General features: G+C 39.7%; 1 protein-coding gene across 6 annotated transcripts in view; it reads right to left on the reverse strand.

The window, feature by feature from the left end:
• Positions 1-9,916: 9,916 nt before the first annotated feature.
• WT1 (WT1 transcription factor) overlaps positions 9,917-15,363 on the reverse strand; it is a 41,612-nt gene continuing 36,165 nt past the window's right edge. For 5 of the 6 annotated variants that reach the window (XM_055722518.1, XM_055722517.1, XM_055722513.1 and 2 more), the window contains one exon: positions 12,913-14,331. In XM_055722518.1, coding sequence (XP_055578493.1) covers positions 14,210-14,331 — 122 coding nt within the window. In that variant the 3' untranslated portion in view covers positions 12,913-14,209. Of the gene's footprint in view, positions 12,818-12,912; positions 14,332-15,363 lie in introns of those variants that run through there. The other variant, XM_055722514.1, reaches the window with a different exon arrangement.

Raw genomic sequence — 15,363 nt, forward strand, 5'->3', positions numbered from 1 at the left:
TCAGGCTTGCCATTAGAGTTACATCCAAATCTAGAGAACAGTCATGTCCTCTGTGATTTTTTTTCATATTTATTTTTCCTTTTAATTTATTTTCCCCAAATCTAGCTAGCCCCTGCTTTATCTTGTTCCTGTTCCCACTAAGGTCACAGTTAGACTCGCCCAATTCTTCTACTTTCTATTTTAGGTATCAGAATGTTTCCAAAGACCCAAGTACCTCTAGCTTTTCAGCATTTATACTGGGATGAGTAGAGGGCAAAAGAACTGGGAAATAACACAACACTCCTGGTAGCACCTGATGAGAGTTGGGCAAAATGGGACATTTGTTTGGTGTTACTTAAGTCTACATGGCATAAGACCTTTATTGCTAAACACATTCACCTTCCTTCTCTGCTAGTTTCAGTAAAGTATAATTTAAAAAAAATGTACAGGTAAGTACAACATTCAACTTTGGTCTCCAGCTCCATCTCTGTTTCATACTGCATATTTTATTGTTGTGTTAGGAAGTGAAAACTGCACATTGCATGACAAAAAAATAACCATATTGCTCTGAAGGTGAATTTGCCAATCTACCAGATCACAGATTTCTAATGAAATGCTCTATCCTTCAGGAAACAAGTCCCTTTAAAGTTATGTGCCCCTCTAGACTGAGATAAGTTGAACAGCATTAGATGCATCTATACCTTGGGAAAAGAGATCATTAAGTTCAACTCACAGAGAAATAGCCCCAGGGGATCTTGGGTTTATTCAGGCTAGCCAAAGGCCATAGCCAGCACAGCAAAAATTCCAATATTTGACATATTTAAGCTATTAATTTGAATTGCCAAATAGTCTTTAGACATATTGTTACAGAGCCCTGAAAGTGGAATTGCTCAGTGGTTAATTTTACTCATCAGCTGCATCAACACATGTTCAAGGAAGGCAGGAATGTTCCTGCAGCATTTTATGATTTCTCTCTTCAGAAAAAAAAATTGGATTTGTATTTATTCTTAATAAACGAATTACTTCTGTCCTAACTCTTCAAAATAAAACTATTAAAGTAGTGTTACAACACTATTGATTCACTTCAGTAGCACATAAAACAATTGAAGAAAAGTGACTTACCAAAATGTTATCATTACAAAACCCAAATGAGGAAAACTCATTTATTTTAATTATATATTTAGTAGTAACTGCTCACAAGCCATCAAAACTGGAAAGGGAAACTCCTAACATTGCTTTCTTAATCAGTTTCTAAAATGTTATCTAAGTTTCAGCATTTGTTAACTAAGCACAAATTTGATAGCATTGAGGGGAAGCAATACACTCAAAAGAGATTACAGAGACAAGAATATGCTGATACTAAAGGCAGTGAAAAAATATTTTTTATGCCAAGAAAGAAAAAAACTTGGGGTATGACCTGGAAATTTGAACACTTGAAGAACAAGGGTTCAGCGTTTTTTATTTTTCATTTTTGGCACACTGTGCGCTCCAATTTACTGCTCATGCGTTTGGACACAGATTCGACTGTCTCCTGTATCCAAGGATAATGACCTACCACTCCAGTGATTTAGTAAACCTCAACTCTGTGCAGCCACTCAATCAGTGATGGGCTAATCCCTTAATGGCCATTTGTGTCTTTCCAATGCATCCTAAAGAGTTCTGTAACACTCTGATTCTGCTGCACAAAATTACGTGCACTTCTTCCACCCTCGTTATCTTATCAGGTAGCTAATTCCCACAAATGATCATGCAGTTTCAAGTTTAAGATGAAATTGCAATTGAATCATAAATTTGTCACTCTCCAGACAGCTGCTAAGTCAGTAAAATCTTGATCAAGTAGGGATTAGTCACTGGGTTGAACAATTAAGACCTGTGAGTGCATCTGGCCCTCTGTCAGAGACATGTTTATTGATAAAAAAAATAGTTTATGTAGAGGTTTAAAATGTTATTAATTCTTAAGTGGGGCATAATCCTTTATCTAGTATATTGTGACACATAGCTAACTATCCCACTAAAGTCTTGTTCTGCTCAATTGACTATTTAAACAGAATTAATCTTTTGAAATAATGACTGCGAGCCTTTACAAATTATCAGAGTAGAGTGCAGTGAGAGATGTCATTTACAAAAATTGTTTGCTTCCATGGCTTTTTTTTTTTAATCTGTAAAAGAAAACAGCCTTTCAGATCATCACCTAGTTATATTTTTATTAAAAAGTTCATATACATTACACAATATATTTCCTACACAAGAAAAATATGTTTCCTGCAGAGAATTGGCATATATGCACATCTCTGAGCCCTATTTTGAAAAAATTAAGGCACAATGTTATACGGAATGCTATTTTGCACTGCTTGTTACATAATGGAAACAAATAAAAGAGATAAGCACTTCCCTCATGTTAGTGACCCCTAACCAAAGCTTTCTCAAGTAAAGTTTTTTCCCATTGTATCACGTATCCATGTTTTACCATGTTCTATTTTTGTTAGTTTATTGTAGGAAACAGTAGATCTCTGAAATGTCAAATGTTACTGTTCCATGGCTGTAAATTTTACACCATTTATATTTTGAATTTTTAGATAGTTTTTTAACTACAGGTATAGATGCATTGACATTCTGGGTACTTCTACAGTTCTTCAGTTGCAGAGTTTTCATTGTATTGACAACTAACTGTGAAGAACTCGGCACAGGCTAAAAGCCTCATTTCAAGCATACTACTCACAGGAGTAATTTTTGTTCATCTTTGTTCTGACTGGGACTTCAACTAGTGAATTAAAACTAAGTGATTTAAGGTATAATTAACCAATGATACCATTAATGTGTGCAGTCTTGTGACCTGATAGATTTGGTGCCTGCCAGGTCTGTAGCAGGTGATCATTGACCAAGCTCTTCCAGTGCCACCAGTATCAGTTTTTCTGATTTATCTGGTGTGATGAAAAAAACCGCAGCATTCCTGTATCTGTAGATAAAAATGTTATTTGCTTACCTGATGGAAACCTCCATGTTGTACTTGCTTGTTATGAAAATGATTCACTGGAATTACACCAGACAAAGCAGAAAATGTAACTGGCATTTTCTGCAGCCCACTGTTCTCATTCCATAGTGCTGAGCACAAAACTTCTTTTTTAAGCAGATCTGTACCCTTCAATCCCTTTGCTTTTCTCACAAGATACTGAAACAAAATTCAGTTTGAGATTTGAGAGAAACATCTTGTTCAACTTGACATAACAGTTTCCAGCATTTTATTTCCACAAAAGAGACTCAAAAGGTTACAAGTAAATTTGGCTCAATGAAACCAAAAATTGGGACAGATACCTAAGTTTGGCTGCCCATATAAAAAATAAATACATATCCCTAATTAATTTAGCAATTTTCTCTATACTGCAATGTTTCAGACTTCAAAGCCACATCAATATAAGATCAATGCAACTCCACACAAGAACCTATTCTTGTTATAAAGGAGATTAGTATCTCCTTATAGTAACATAGCAACGGTATTTTATCTTGCACAGTTACACTGAGCAGCACCAAATGCAGTAGCATGTGCAATAAACAATTATCACAGTGTTTAGCTATGTTAAGTGTTTACACTTAACAGAAAATAAAGGTATATGTAATTTCGGCAGTGCATAATTACTTTCTGTATCTTTAAAACACTATCCACCACTTGTTACCAGCTCTGTGACTGGTGCAGGCTCTAAGTAAAATGTAGCAATAAAACCAAGTACGGTTGAAAGTGTTCTCAAGGAACAGTTTAGTCAGGCAGGTACTTTTACCTGCCGTGTTAATATTGGCTGGATTTAGTGCAGGGGTACGGTGGAAAACTTCAGGTCTAAATTAATCATCTTCTGGTTTTTTAGCTGAAAAGATGAAGGGAGTGCCAGCCATTTCACAGACATAACATTTCTGCAGCCCATCTCGCACAAGGAGGCCTCACACAGTGATCTCGATGGCTTCCTCATGCAAGCCAAAAAGATGCCCTCAAAGATACCTTTTGCAGAATCCCTGAAGTGCTTCATGCACACACAACTGTGAACACACAGGCTACAGCACACAGGAAGGGAAGTCTTAGTCACTGTTCAGTCAAAGGTAACAGCTGCCACAGGCAACAGTGTGCAGAGCTGGCCAAGTCCCTTGGGACTGCTCCTCGTCTGGGCTTTGCCCAATGCTGCACTAGCACTGAGGGTCGTCTAGGTGGGTGTTTGGGGCTGGGCCACGTACACCTGCTGGAGCTGGAATGTTTAAATTTGTATTCACTATTGCAAATTCTGCCTCAGTATCACACCCTATGTTCTTTGTCAAATCACAGCTGAAGGGCCTCTTGCTCAAGGAACACAGCCCAGATTCTTCTGACAACCAGGTTGGATTAGGGTGATTCACTTCATGAATCAGACAGAACATGCCCTACACTAGCCATTGCTTTTCCATGCTGCTTAGAAGCATAACTTTGTAAATACTCTAAAATCCTGCTCTCATGGGTCACAGTCATTTCATTTTGCCCTTGCCTATGGCTGATTAATGCAAATTAAATTTCAAGCCAGTCAGCTCAAGCGATCTGCACAGTGTACAGAAATCCAGAGGTATCACTAGAAGGCAAAATTGTTTTCACCAGTTAGCAATGTTTTCGGAAAAGGTCAGAATTCTAAATGCACTGATCTAAGAGAGAATAATTAAAAAATTCAATCACAATAATCTTTGATTTAAAAGAAAAATTGAAAAATCCAGCTGGGTTACTTAAGATTTTTTTTCTGAGTTTAGTGTGTGTCTGAATAAAAACATTTAATATGTAAAACAACAACACTGCCTTTAAAGATGGATCTCTGCAAAAACAGCCAGGAATGTACTAAGCTATTTCCAGTAAATAGCCAAGTTAAACAACACACAATGACAAAATTTCCCCTGACTAAAACCAATGTTATACATTTCATGACCATTCACTACATTGCTCCTGAAGTGAGTTCATGGTTGGGGCCAGTATTTCAACTGGGTCTCAAGATTAGCTCAGCCCTATCTTCTAATATTGAATCTCATTCCAGGCAGAGGAGAATTTTAAAAGAACAAACAAACAAACAATCTAAACCTGCCCTAGGTTTCTTTCTCACCTGAAATTTTATTCTACTCAACTAATATACAGATCTTAACATGTTAAATGCAGAATCACGTATCAGAGGTACTAGAATCCAGCTGAACTACACGATATACAAAACATAATCCTAACACATAAACTTTCCTTTAGTCTTGCTGTGACAAGAGCATGTGTCACAGAGATGTGACAGAACATCCTCTAACTGTATACTCATGTGGAATAACTAGGATATTAATCTGGAACGATCAGTGGGTTTTGAACTTAACTCAGCAATTTCTGGTCAGGTAGAAATCTTACCCAACTTCAGGAACATGGGGCTTTTCTAAGAGTCTAAGATTGCAGATTCAGCAGAGGTTCATACTATTAGAAGTGCATTACATTATATTACCTTTATTAACAAGGGAGATTAGTGTTTTAACTGGCTGGTCTCAAAATTCATAGTTAATCGTGAAATCCAGTCTTTAGTATTTTTTGATTCCCTACATTACCTTGTTCCAATAAATACTCTGGTGCCATATAGAAATTATATTGTGTAAGTCTCTATTAAACAAAACATTTCAAGATGTTAACCCTTAAAAAGAGCAGTATATGTTTTGCTGAAGTCATCCCCAAAAAATTGGTTTGGGTCAATCTGATTTTTTATGTGATTTTGGATATCTAGCCCATACAAAACTTTTTGTAACCTAATTACATGAAGCAAAATAGCACATCAAAGGAAAAAAGTGAGCTCCAGTGCCCCTTCACTAAGAAAAATTTACTTTTTTTTTCTTTGACATTTTTTAATGAAGAAGTTTAGCACTCTCTGAAATGCCCAAGAAAATATTTGTTCTCTAGGCAAATGTCACCTATCTACCTAAGAGGTTTTAAATGTGGTTCTAAAGCAAGCATTGATGAATCCAGAATAACATTACCAAGGTATCAGCTGCTTCATGTTTGCCATTGTGGATATGAAAATTCCCCTGTTAGCTGAGTGTCTGTAATTCAGGCCAAGCTCATAATAAAATGTTTGGCTGGATGATCAGTGATTGATGTGCAAGGAGCTGGGGGACTTCAGTCCAGCTTCTAGTGGGGGCATTCTCCACATGCACAGCCACAAAGGATGAAAGCCGCAGACTGGGAGGGCAGGAAGACCAACCTGTTACCTCCACACCAGGCGCTAGTCTAGCACTCTCCAGTTTTGATCTGAAGTACAGTGGTAAAAGCCTGAAGTGAAAAATATACAGCTACTGCCCTAGTCTCTCTGTGCTGTGTAGCTAAAAGCAAGGCTCTATCACTTCAGGCAGGAGCACTTCCCTATCAGTGCACTCATTAATTTTTTGCCTTCTAATAGTTAATGATTTGTTAAGGAGACAATGGAAATGTCTTCAGTGTTTGATTCAGCTTTAGAATAAAAGGGAGATTCTGAAAGACTTAACTATTAGGCCTGTGTGTGGTAGATGAGAACTAAAGGGTTAAAAATACTAATCGTGGGCAGCCATCAAGCAGCAGAGAGTAGCAAACATACTGGATATAAACAGGTGATAAAAGGCGATAAGAGATGACAAAATTAAGAAAATAAAGAACACTGTTATAAAGATTTATAGATCAGCTAAAGCAGAGAAAAATAAATGATAACAAACACTGATAAAAAAGCAATGGGGCATCAGCCATATAAACAAGCAGGAAACTTCAATGCTTCTGTATAGTACTATGACACTGGTTTGTTTACACCAGCATTGACCTTTTGCTCCCAAAGAAGTTTATTAACCGTCTTGGTCTTTCTTTGTGTTGCTTTACTCATCAGGAGAAAGTTGTACAGGGCTGATTCTGATGAATGGCTTTTTCAGAAAGTCAAGTTATCCTTGACTAGATGCAGATGGCCTAGTAAAAAAATGAATGCTGCCAGCAGACATTGTCTTTATCAGTAGTAAAAGTTCAGCAGGGACTAGACTTCCTCATCTCTGGCCAGAGAAACCCAGCCTTCTGTTTCAGCACCATATCACATATTGTCCTAATGAATTCTTGTAACACACTGCAGCCCAGATAAATATGCTTATATTAATGTATTTTGGCAGTCTGGGGTATGGTACAGAATTGACACAAGTGTTTGGATTCTGCCTGGAGCAGACCTTAGGAATTTATACAGCTTACAAATATTAGACTGTTGTTAGGTTGTTTGTCCTGTGTGACAACCTGCAAACTGCAGCTCATCCTCCCCAGCCTGGCTTCACAAAGGGGAAGCCTGTAGCCATGCTGAAGTCCTGCAGCTCGGCACGGGGTAAGGAAGCAGCTCACTCACTACTGGGTTTCATTCATTCCACAACAGCACCAAAACTAATTTGAGATTTATATTTCAGGCAGTCCAGTGGATGTTCACCAGGGCGATATCCACTGCAGGCAATTCAGACCCTGCTGCCTTTTCTTTCTTTCATTCTCTACTAATTCTTCCTTCTAATAACAGAAACACGTTATCGCCACGCTTCTGTGGTAATGAGCAGTGCATGATTTACAGCACATCTCTCTTCAGAGCATGAAGCACCATCCCAGGCAGCCTCAAGGACAGCAGGAGCTTGGCTTTTGAAGAATGCCACAGGCAACCAGATTTTTACAGCTCTGTAATTCTCAATAGCTACCCAGATCCACTTGGATAAATGCTGTAATTACAGTAACAGCACAACTGTGTACTCGGGCAACTGAACTACATTTTGAGTTGTGTTACATGATAGTCTTCAGCTCTGACTGCTGCTTTGTAAATCCTGTAACTTTCTGTTGCAAGTTAGGAAATTCCTCCAGCTGGAGCAGGCAGTTCCCAGAAACGCAGCTGTCCTAAAAGCAAGAAAACCCTCCAGGCTAGCCGTCTAGCGGCTGAGGGTGAAACAGCTCTCCTGCTCTAAATATAGGTCTTTGTTGGGCTGGAGTACTTGCTGTACAGTAGATAAAAACCCTTTTATTTGCCTTTACAATGCACCTTTACTGTGCAGCTAGACCGATAACTTAACCTAAAAACCTCAGCGATGCTGTTAAAAATGTCAGAGACCTTCCTGGGAGGAAACATTAAGCAGAAGTGATTCTTGTACCAGTAGAGCACGTGCACGAGGACACGCCATTTCCCAAGAAACTCCAGAGCAAGATTTTTTCTGGGCAGTGAGGTTACTTTTTTTTTTTTTTTAGTTATGTTTTTCAACATTTCATTCAAATGAATGGGAGTTCTGGGGCATGACTCAGATGAGAATGAGCCATAAAAAGAAACAGTCTGAGAATAAATACGGTTGTATTTCTCTCCTGCACCTCCATACTAAACTGTCTCAGTATCCTGTGTTTTTTATAATCCTCTTGCACCAAAAAGGGCTTTTTTGATGCTGGGGAAGGGCAACTAGTTTTATATTAGATTTATCTAGTCATTCAAGCCAGGTTGATCAGTCAGGTCTTTCCATTACTGCTCAGCCCATTTTTGCAGATTAAGATCTTGGTTCTGCCAGAGTTCATCAGAACATAACTAGCCTGTTTCACACACACAAAAAAAGCAGTGATGCTATTAAATTATATTTATACCTACAGGATATGCATTTAGTCATCAGGAATAGAAAAGCCCTGCCTGGGACTATACTTTCTCACTCAAGATTTTCAGTGCCTTTAAACATCTGTCTTTTAAAACCTTATCTGTGGCTTGCAGCCTCTCCAGGGCAGAGTCTTCCTGCTACTCAGTGTTCTTACAACACCTAGCACAAGATTTGGCCGTGTTATGTGTCTTCTAGAAGAACGCCATCTTTCAGACCATCCTCACTGCCAAAGCTAACTTTTTTAGCAGCAGAAGCTGGCATTTGTGTTTGGATTGCTATCTATACAGAAAACCGCACTTATTTATTTGATGTTCTGGCCTACTTCCAGTGGCCGTGCTGGTCTTGGTTCCCTCATCACCATCATTTAACAGCCTTACTGTGCTGGTGGAACCACACCTGCTCATTGGTGCAGAGACTGCCAAACCCAGCACTTAAACTAGGCTTCATCATGCTGCTATTTGAAACCATGGACGTTCTGCCAGCTTTTTTTATGGGAATCAACACAGGCTGTACTGACAATGTGAAAGTTTGCAAAGCTTCGTACCAGCAGAGAAGAACATAATCCTTGTATGTTTTGTCTTTCCCTCATTTGAATCATATTCTAGCCAACCCTGCTCTTTCCTGTATTACAAGCAGTCTTTCATGAAAAAAGAAAATAAAAGTTTTGGGGTGGTTTTTTCCCTGTTTTTTCTTTTGGTGTCTCTTCCTGTGCTTTGCATTGGTAACTTGCAGGAAGAGAAACTGCTTTGGTAGAAGTTTTTCAAAAATTCACTTTGTAGCAAGTCTGTCAGGGCATCTCACTAGTGGAACTAACTTAGGACCAGTGCATTAAGAGCACACCCATTCCTGCCTGCCAGGCTCATCTTCCTTTCAGCCTGTTCTGGCAGTTTCCCTTCGTGCCTCGCCGGATGATGCCGGCAGCCCTGGTAAGTCTCCCCTGAGCACCAAGAGCTGCTCTGCTCCTCTGCTAAGCAGCCGGGGCTCAGAGCACTCCCCGAGGCTATTGGCCTACCACTGTCCTCTGGGTTTATCTCAGCTCTACCCCCGGTTTTGTCACTGTATCCTTCAATCCCCTCTCTCCCCATAAAAGTGTCTAGCTGTCTCTTAAACTCACTTTACCATTTGCTTCTTTGACCTCACTTGGCAACTTATCCTTGTGTTTATTATTTGAGGTGGAATAGTTCTGGCTACATTCCTGGTTTTACTCTTAATTGTCTAATTTTTAGAATGGTGTCAGTGGGGTTGGGATTTGGGTTCGGGCTTTTTTTAACTCATCGCTCTTGTGACCAGGTCTTCTCTTTCATTAGGCTCCTTTGTGTCATCAGGACTTCCAATAACTACAAGAATTCTAATGAATCTTTTATTGGATCTACCCAAATATTGCAGCTGGGCTTTCTTGTCCATTAGTGCCATTCTGAACTACATACACTGCTTTTAATTACTTTTTTGTTAATTGGGGAAGGGGGGGAAGGAGGATTTTCCCCAAGCAACAAAGAGTTCCCTAACTAAAAAGCTGAGTGATTCTCCCTGCCTGTACCAGCCCCAGTGGGAAGGTACAAACAGGGCTCAAGCAGGACCGAGCAGCAGAACTTGTTCACGCCCTCTGGCAGCATACCTGTGCCTGCTGGTGGCCTTTGTGTACCCACCTCCTGCTCAGTTCAGGCAGCCCCGAGGTGTGTGGCTGTGGGTGCCTCCCTGGAGCCTCTCGATCCACTCCAGAGCCTTGTCGGGCTTTTGGACAAGGTGCTGGGAGCAGTTTGCTTACCATATTGGATTTGCTGTCAGGTCAAAATGATGACAGGAAAAGACTGTGCATGACAGGGTTTTCCAGTGCCTGTCGCCTAGGGAAAGGGAAGGAGGAAGAAACACTGGTTTAAGGCACCTACCTGCATCTTCAGGAACTGTTCCCGGTTGCTGTAAGGTTGGTTGGTGGAGCAGTGAAAAGAGTCCTACTGACATCCTGAAACAGATAGGCCTGGCTGGAGTGGCTTCTAAAATGAACAACTCCCCTAACCCACCAAGGAAAAAGAAGGAAAGCGCTACTTCTTTGCAAGTCCCCCCTTCCCTTCCAGGAATCGGCACCTGTCTGAAGGACGGACTCGCCTTCAGGTCGGTTGCCTAATTGCAGCAAGTTAATGCCTTCCCTGTTTGTTCAGTACAGTCCGTATCCTTAAAGAACATGATGTGCACCAGAAGCAGACCATGTGGTTACAATTCAGGCACGTTAGCTCTCGTGTTTTCCCAGAGTAGAAGGGACCCTTTGCTGGATTCACCTACCTTGAAAAAACTGGTGCAAGTGAATTCTTGAATCCCAGCTGATACCATCGAAGAAGAGATCACTTTCCCTTTCCTGCCCAACATATCTTGTACATCATGAAGCTACAAGAAAAACTGGAAGTGTTGTCTCTATAACGAACATGCTCTATTCTGGGGTGCTATAGAAGCTACAGGACAGGAATGGTGTGCCAATCACAGTAAGACATTAACCATCAGCCAAAACAACTGGTCACTATTTTCAGTTGAAGAACAGAGGGCAGAGGCATGAAAGATTTGCTCAATTAATTGTGGGACTGAAAATTTTCCAGAGAGCTAAGGATACTTGTAAGATATAATAGAGTGCAGCCCCCTCATCCTTCATATGGAGGTCAGGCTCACAGAGACTTGGCCTGCTGCACAGTTTCTGCTTGCTGAAAAATGAGGAATATGCTGCATGCTGCAAGAACCAGTGTCTGGGGGCTGCTTCTAAGAAATTCATGTAGGAAAGCACTTCAGTAAAGGTGGCTTACGTTACTGATAGAATCCTGAAAACAAGGAAATGAAAGGGAGAGACATAAAATGCCTCTCATGACAAAGACTGTAAAATAACTGGGAATAAAAATTTTAAAACAACTTGTACACATTTACCATTGTCCTCACTGTACTCGGCAGGTTGGAGGTTGCAATGATCATCAAAATCAAACAGTGGAGTAGCAGTAAGTACTTCCGTTGAAGAAGTGGCAACAGCAAAAACAAAAGGACATGCTCTGTCACTCATCAACCCACGCTTCATTTTTTGCAGCCATCCATCATTATTGTTTGGTATGCAATTCGCTAAGCAGCAAAACCATGGCTGTAGTTATTTACAGCTTACTGGAAGTCTGGCCTGCGCTGCAGTAGAGGTTTGGTTGTATTTCACAAAAGATAGTTTTATTTATGTTTGACTAATGCAGGCACAACTGGAGGCTGAGTTTTCTTTTTTTGGCTTTTAGTGTAAACACTCATGGCAGCGCTCTATTTTGGGTGCAGGCTGAAAACCAGATTGTTTTGTAGTTGCAGAAGACTGCTGGGTAAATCAGAGGACATCGTTATTGCGACTGAACTTTTCTCTCAAGAAAGCAAGGAGGAGTTGCTTTAGTTTTTAATTCTGTGCAGTTTTAGGTACACCATTCACTCCAAATATTTGATGTTTGCCACACTTGTTATGAGTTTCTCCAGAGAGATGCTGGCTTTTGGCAGCAAAAGATAAAGTTGACTGATACAAATGAGTCACAGTACCCCAACAGTAATTAACAGTGATGCAATACCCATGCGAAAAAGAGGACTTGAAGAATTAACTGTTGAGTTTTCTTGACGATGCAGCTGCACTTTAAGAGAGAAAGCTCAACCCATCATAGAACTCCATTGTGTACATTAGAGAAAAAGCTTGGCAAGATACATTAAAGATTTTTGCTAAAGAGATACAAATATTTTGCAAGGTCAAAGGGTGTTGAGGCAGGCTGTACTTACTTCCAAAGAAAAGTAGGCAGTATGACAAAGAAACAGTAATTTTTTTTTATCTTCATTTTCACACTTCATCATCTAAGAAAGACTGTCTTTTTCAACCTGCTGAACTGATTTAAGCCACCCCAACTCTGAGTTAACTTTTACTTAAAAGTCAGTCTATGACATCCTAATCTAAGAAGTTATTTGTGCTTATGGTTTCAGCACAATTCTACAGAAGGCCAGTACTGCAATTTATAAACTGGATTTTACTGTTCTGTAAAATTCTTACACAAATCTTACAGGTCAAAAGAAAAGGAAGAGTTTGGTAAGAAGACGGATGATTGAAGCAACTGCTTTATAGCACAATATGAAACTTGACACTGTTTGCTGCTGCCAGTATGATTCCCAAGTGAGATGGATAAATTGTGGTCAAGACCTGGACAGGTTAACTAGTGGTCATCAGTGCTGGTGGTACCTTTATATACAAAAAAAAAAAAAAAATGGATACTATTGGACAGGGCATTTGAAATTTAATACCAGACATGAAACAAGACATCTGTTGGACTCTCATTTGTTTCTCTTTGAATGGGCTTTAATTGAAAGCTCAGTGAAAAATGCAGGTTACATTCTTAGTGTTATCAATAGCTTGTAACAGCAACAACATCAGAACAGTGATGCATCTAATATTTATACACTTTCTAATTTTAGATGTCTAAGAGCAATACATTATCAGATATATATATACACACAATCTCAAGCAATTAAAAGTAAATAATAAACCCCTCCTCCCAAAACCCTGAAACAATATATTTCCTTACACTAATAATGTCTTCTTCACATATACTTGACAAAGAGTCTTTTTAAGTTACTTATCTTAAGAGTAATCTGTTAATGGAGATCCTGGACCAGCCCCATTAAAAGTTCAGTTTTAAGTTTATACAGCTTGCTAGCCACATAACCAGTGTGGCTTTACATTGTAAACAAATCCCAAATGTCTACAATGATTGGAATTAGTTTTGTGTAAAGGAGATCTATGCATCTCATGATAGAATAAATTTAATCCAATACATTAAAAAGAAAGAGAAAAAAGGAGAGAGTTAATTGACAAACAAAACAGTCTTGGGAGATCAATTATGCGATTATTTAAAAAAAACAAGTTAACTTAATGGTAAGATTCTTCTTTTCTGTACAGAAGCTCTGGTTCATCTACGTTTAGCTGCTCTAGAAATATGTCCTTTAAAAAAAGGTTTGATTTGTGAAATTCAAAAGCAGATCTTCCAACTTTAAGAGCTTGCCCTTTGGCAGTACAAGTACAAAGTTTACCAAAAGTATCTCAGGTGATTGTTCCATCTCGTTTGGTGAGGACAGCTGTAGTAGCATTCGGAAACCTCCACACATGTACAGATGAAGTAAGCGTAAAGCTTACCTTCAACAGGGAGGAATCACTCTCATCCACTGCAGGGCTTAAAAAGGTACAACAATGTGTACCTAGAAAAGTTCAAGTGAAAATAAAACCAGAAAACTGTAGGCAGATGTGAAGGTAAGCATAGTTTATAATAATCTTGACTGTGGCAATCTTGCTTACTTTTTAACTTACTTTTACTTTAAAAAAAAAAAAAAGTTTTTTTTTAAAAAACCTATTACTTACTTTAAAATTACAAATTAAAATCCCTTGAACTTATTGAATAGGAACTTGTGTAAGTCCAAATGGAAGACAAGGCTGAGCAGAATCCTACAGTTTAGTTAACTTGTGTCAAATGGGATGCGAAGACAGCTGCAGCTTTCTGACAGAGGTGATCGAAGAAGGCTGATAAAGTTTGCAGTAGCTCTTAATGTCCCATCTGGTTTATTCCCTTGTTTGAACTGTCTAAAGGGCCAACTGCAGTTTAGTCATGTTCCTCTGGTGCATGTTGTGATGACGAACTAATTCATCAGACCTGGCAAATTTTTTTTGACAGCTGGGCCACCGGCAACTGAAAGGCTTTTCACCTGTTAACAAAACACCCTGTTATTAACTGGGTATACAGCTTGCCTGAGACACTTATTTGTCTTCTCTCTGCAGGGCTGTGAGGAGCTAGGCAGAGCCCCTGCCAGGAGGAGAGGCATCCCAGCCTGTCCTGAGAGGGTGTGGGAGTGCCCTCAGTTGCTGCTCACATCAGCGCTCGGTGCTTTCCTGCATCTCCCTCAGCTGATCTTTAACAACAGCTTTTTCAGATGACGTAGAACATTTTGCAGCGGTTCATTCCTGAAGACAGGCCCCTACTGAACACCATGGCGCCATGTCTATTCTGCTCTCGGCTCTCGAACGAACTAGTTTAAAAGTCACTCTGGCATTTGCACAAGCTTCAGTCACACCTTGGACTGCGGTGCAGACATACTCTTAGTCACTGTGGAAATTGTCAGTGACTATTTAGAGCTTGACCTCAAGTCAAGGAGAATTTTTCCAGCTAGTTCAATGAATTTGGGCTGAAGTTCTTTGAAACTGGTGAGTGTAAGTGAATATGGTAGAAGCAAAAGGGTTCAGCATGAAGTCTGCTGAGTCAGACTGAAAGTTTCCCACTACTGTCTAAATAAAGTAGACTCACATCTATGGGAGATGTTAAAGGCTTAAAATATTCAGTATTTCTCTAACATTCCCGTGGGCATGATATTCGCTAAAAATGACCCCAAGCAAAGCACACTCAATTTTAACAAGAAATGACACAGCTTCTTACAATTTAACCTGGTCTCTTGATTTTCTACACTGTTTAAGTGGAATTTCAGGCCGTGTGTCTGATGCCATAGGAATGCTGATGGAATACCTCAGAGCAGTACCCAGTGACCCATGTTTCTTTTAAAACTGCATTTTCTTTATTTTCCCCCAAAATAAACACTATATTTTAAAGTAGGTTCAGCGCTGGGACTGGGCTTTTCAGTGCTGTCTGTACACCTTGTACTCTCCAACTCAAGACACACTGGGGTGGCACAACCTCACCCAGACATCTTCTCCTCTTCTTTGCCTCACACTTTGTGGATTTCACA

Source organism: Falco cherrug, chromosome 10 (genome assembly GCF_023634085.1).
Source record: "Falco cherrug isolate bFalChe1 chromosome 10, bFalChe1.pri, whole genome shotgun sequence".
In the NCBI taxonomy this organism is placed as follows: Eukaryota; Metazoa; Chordata; class Aves; order Falconiformes; family Falconidae; genus Falco; species Falco cherrug.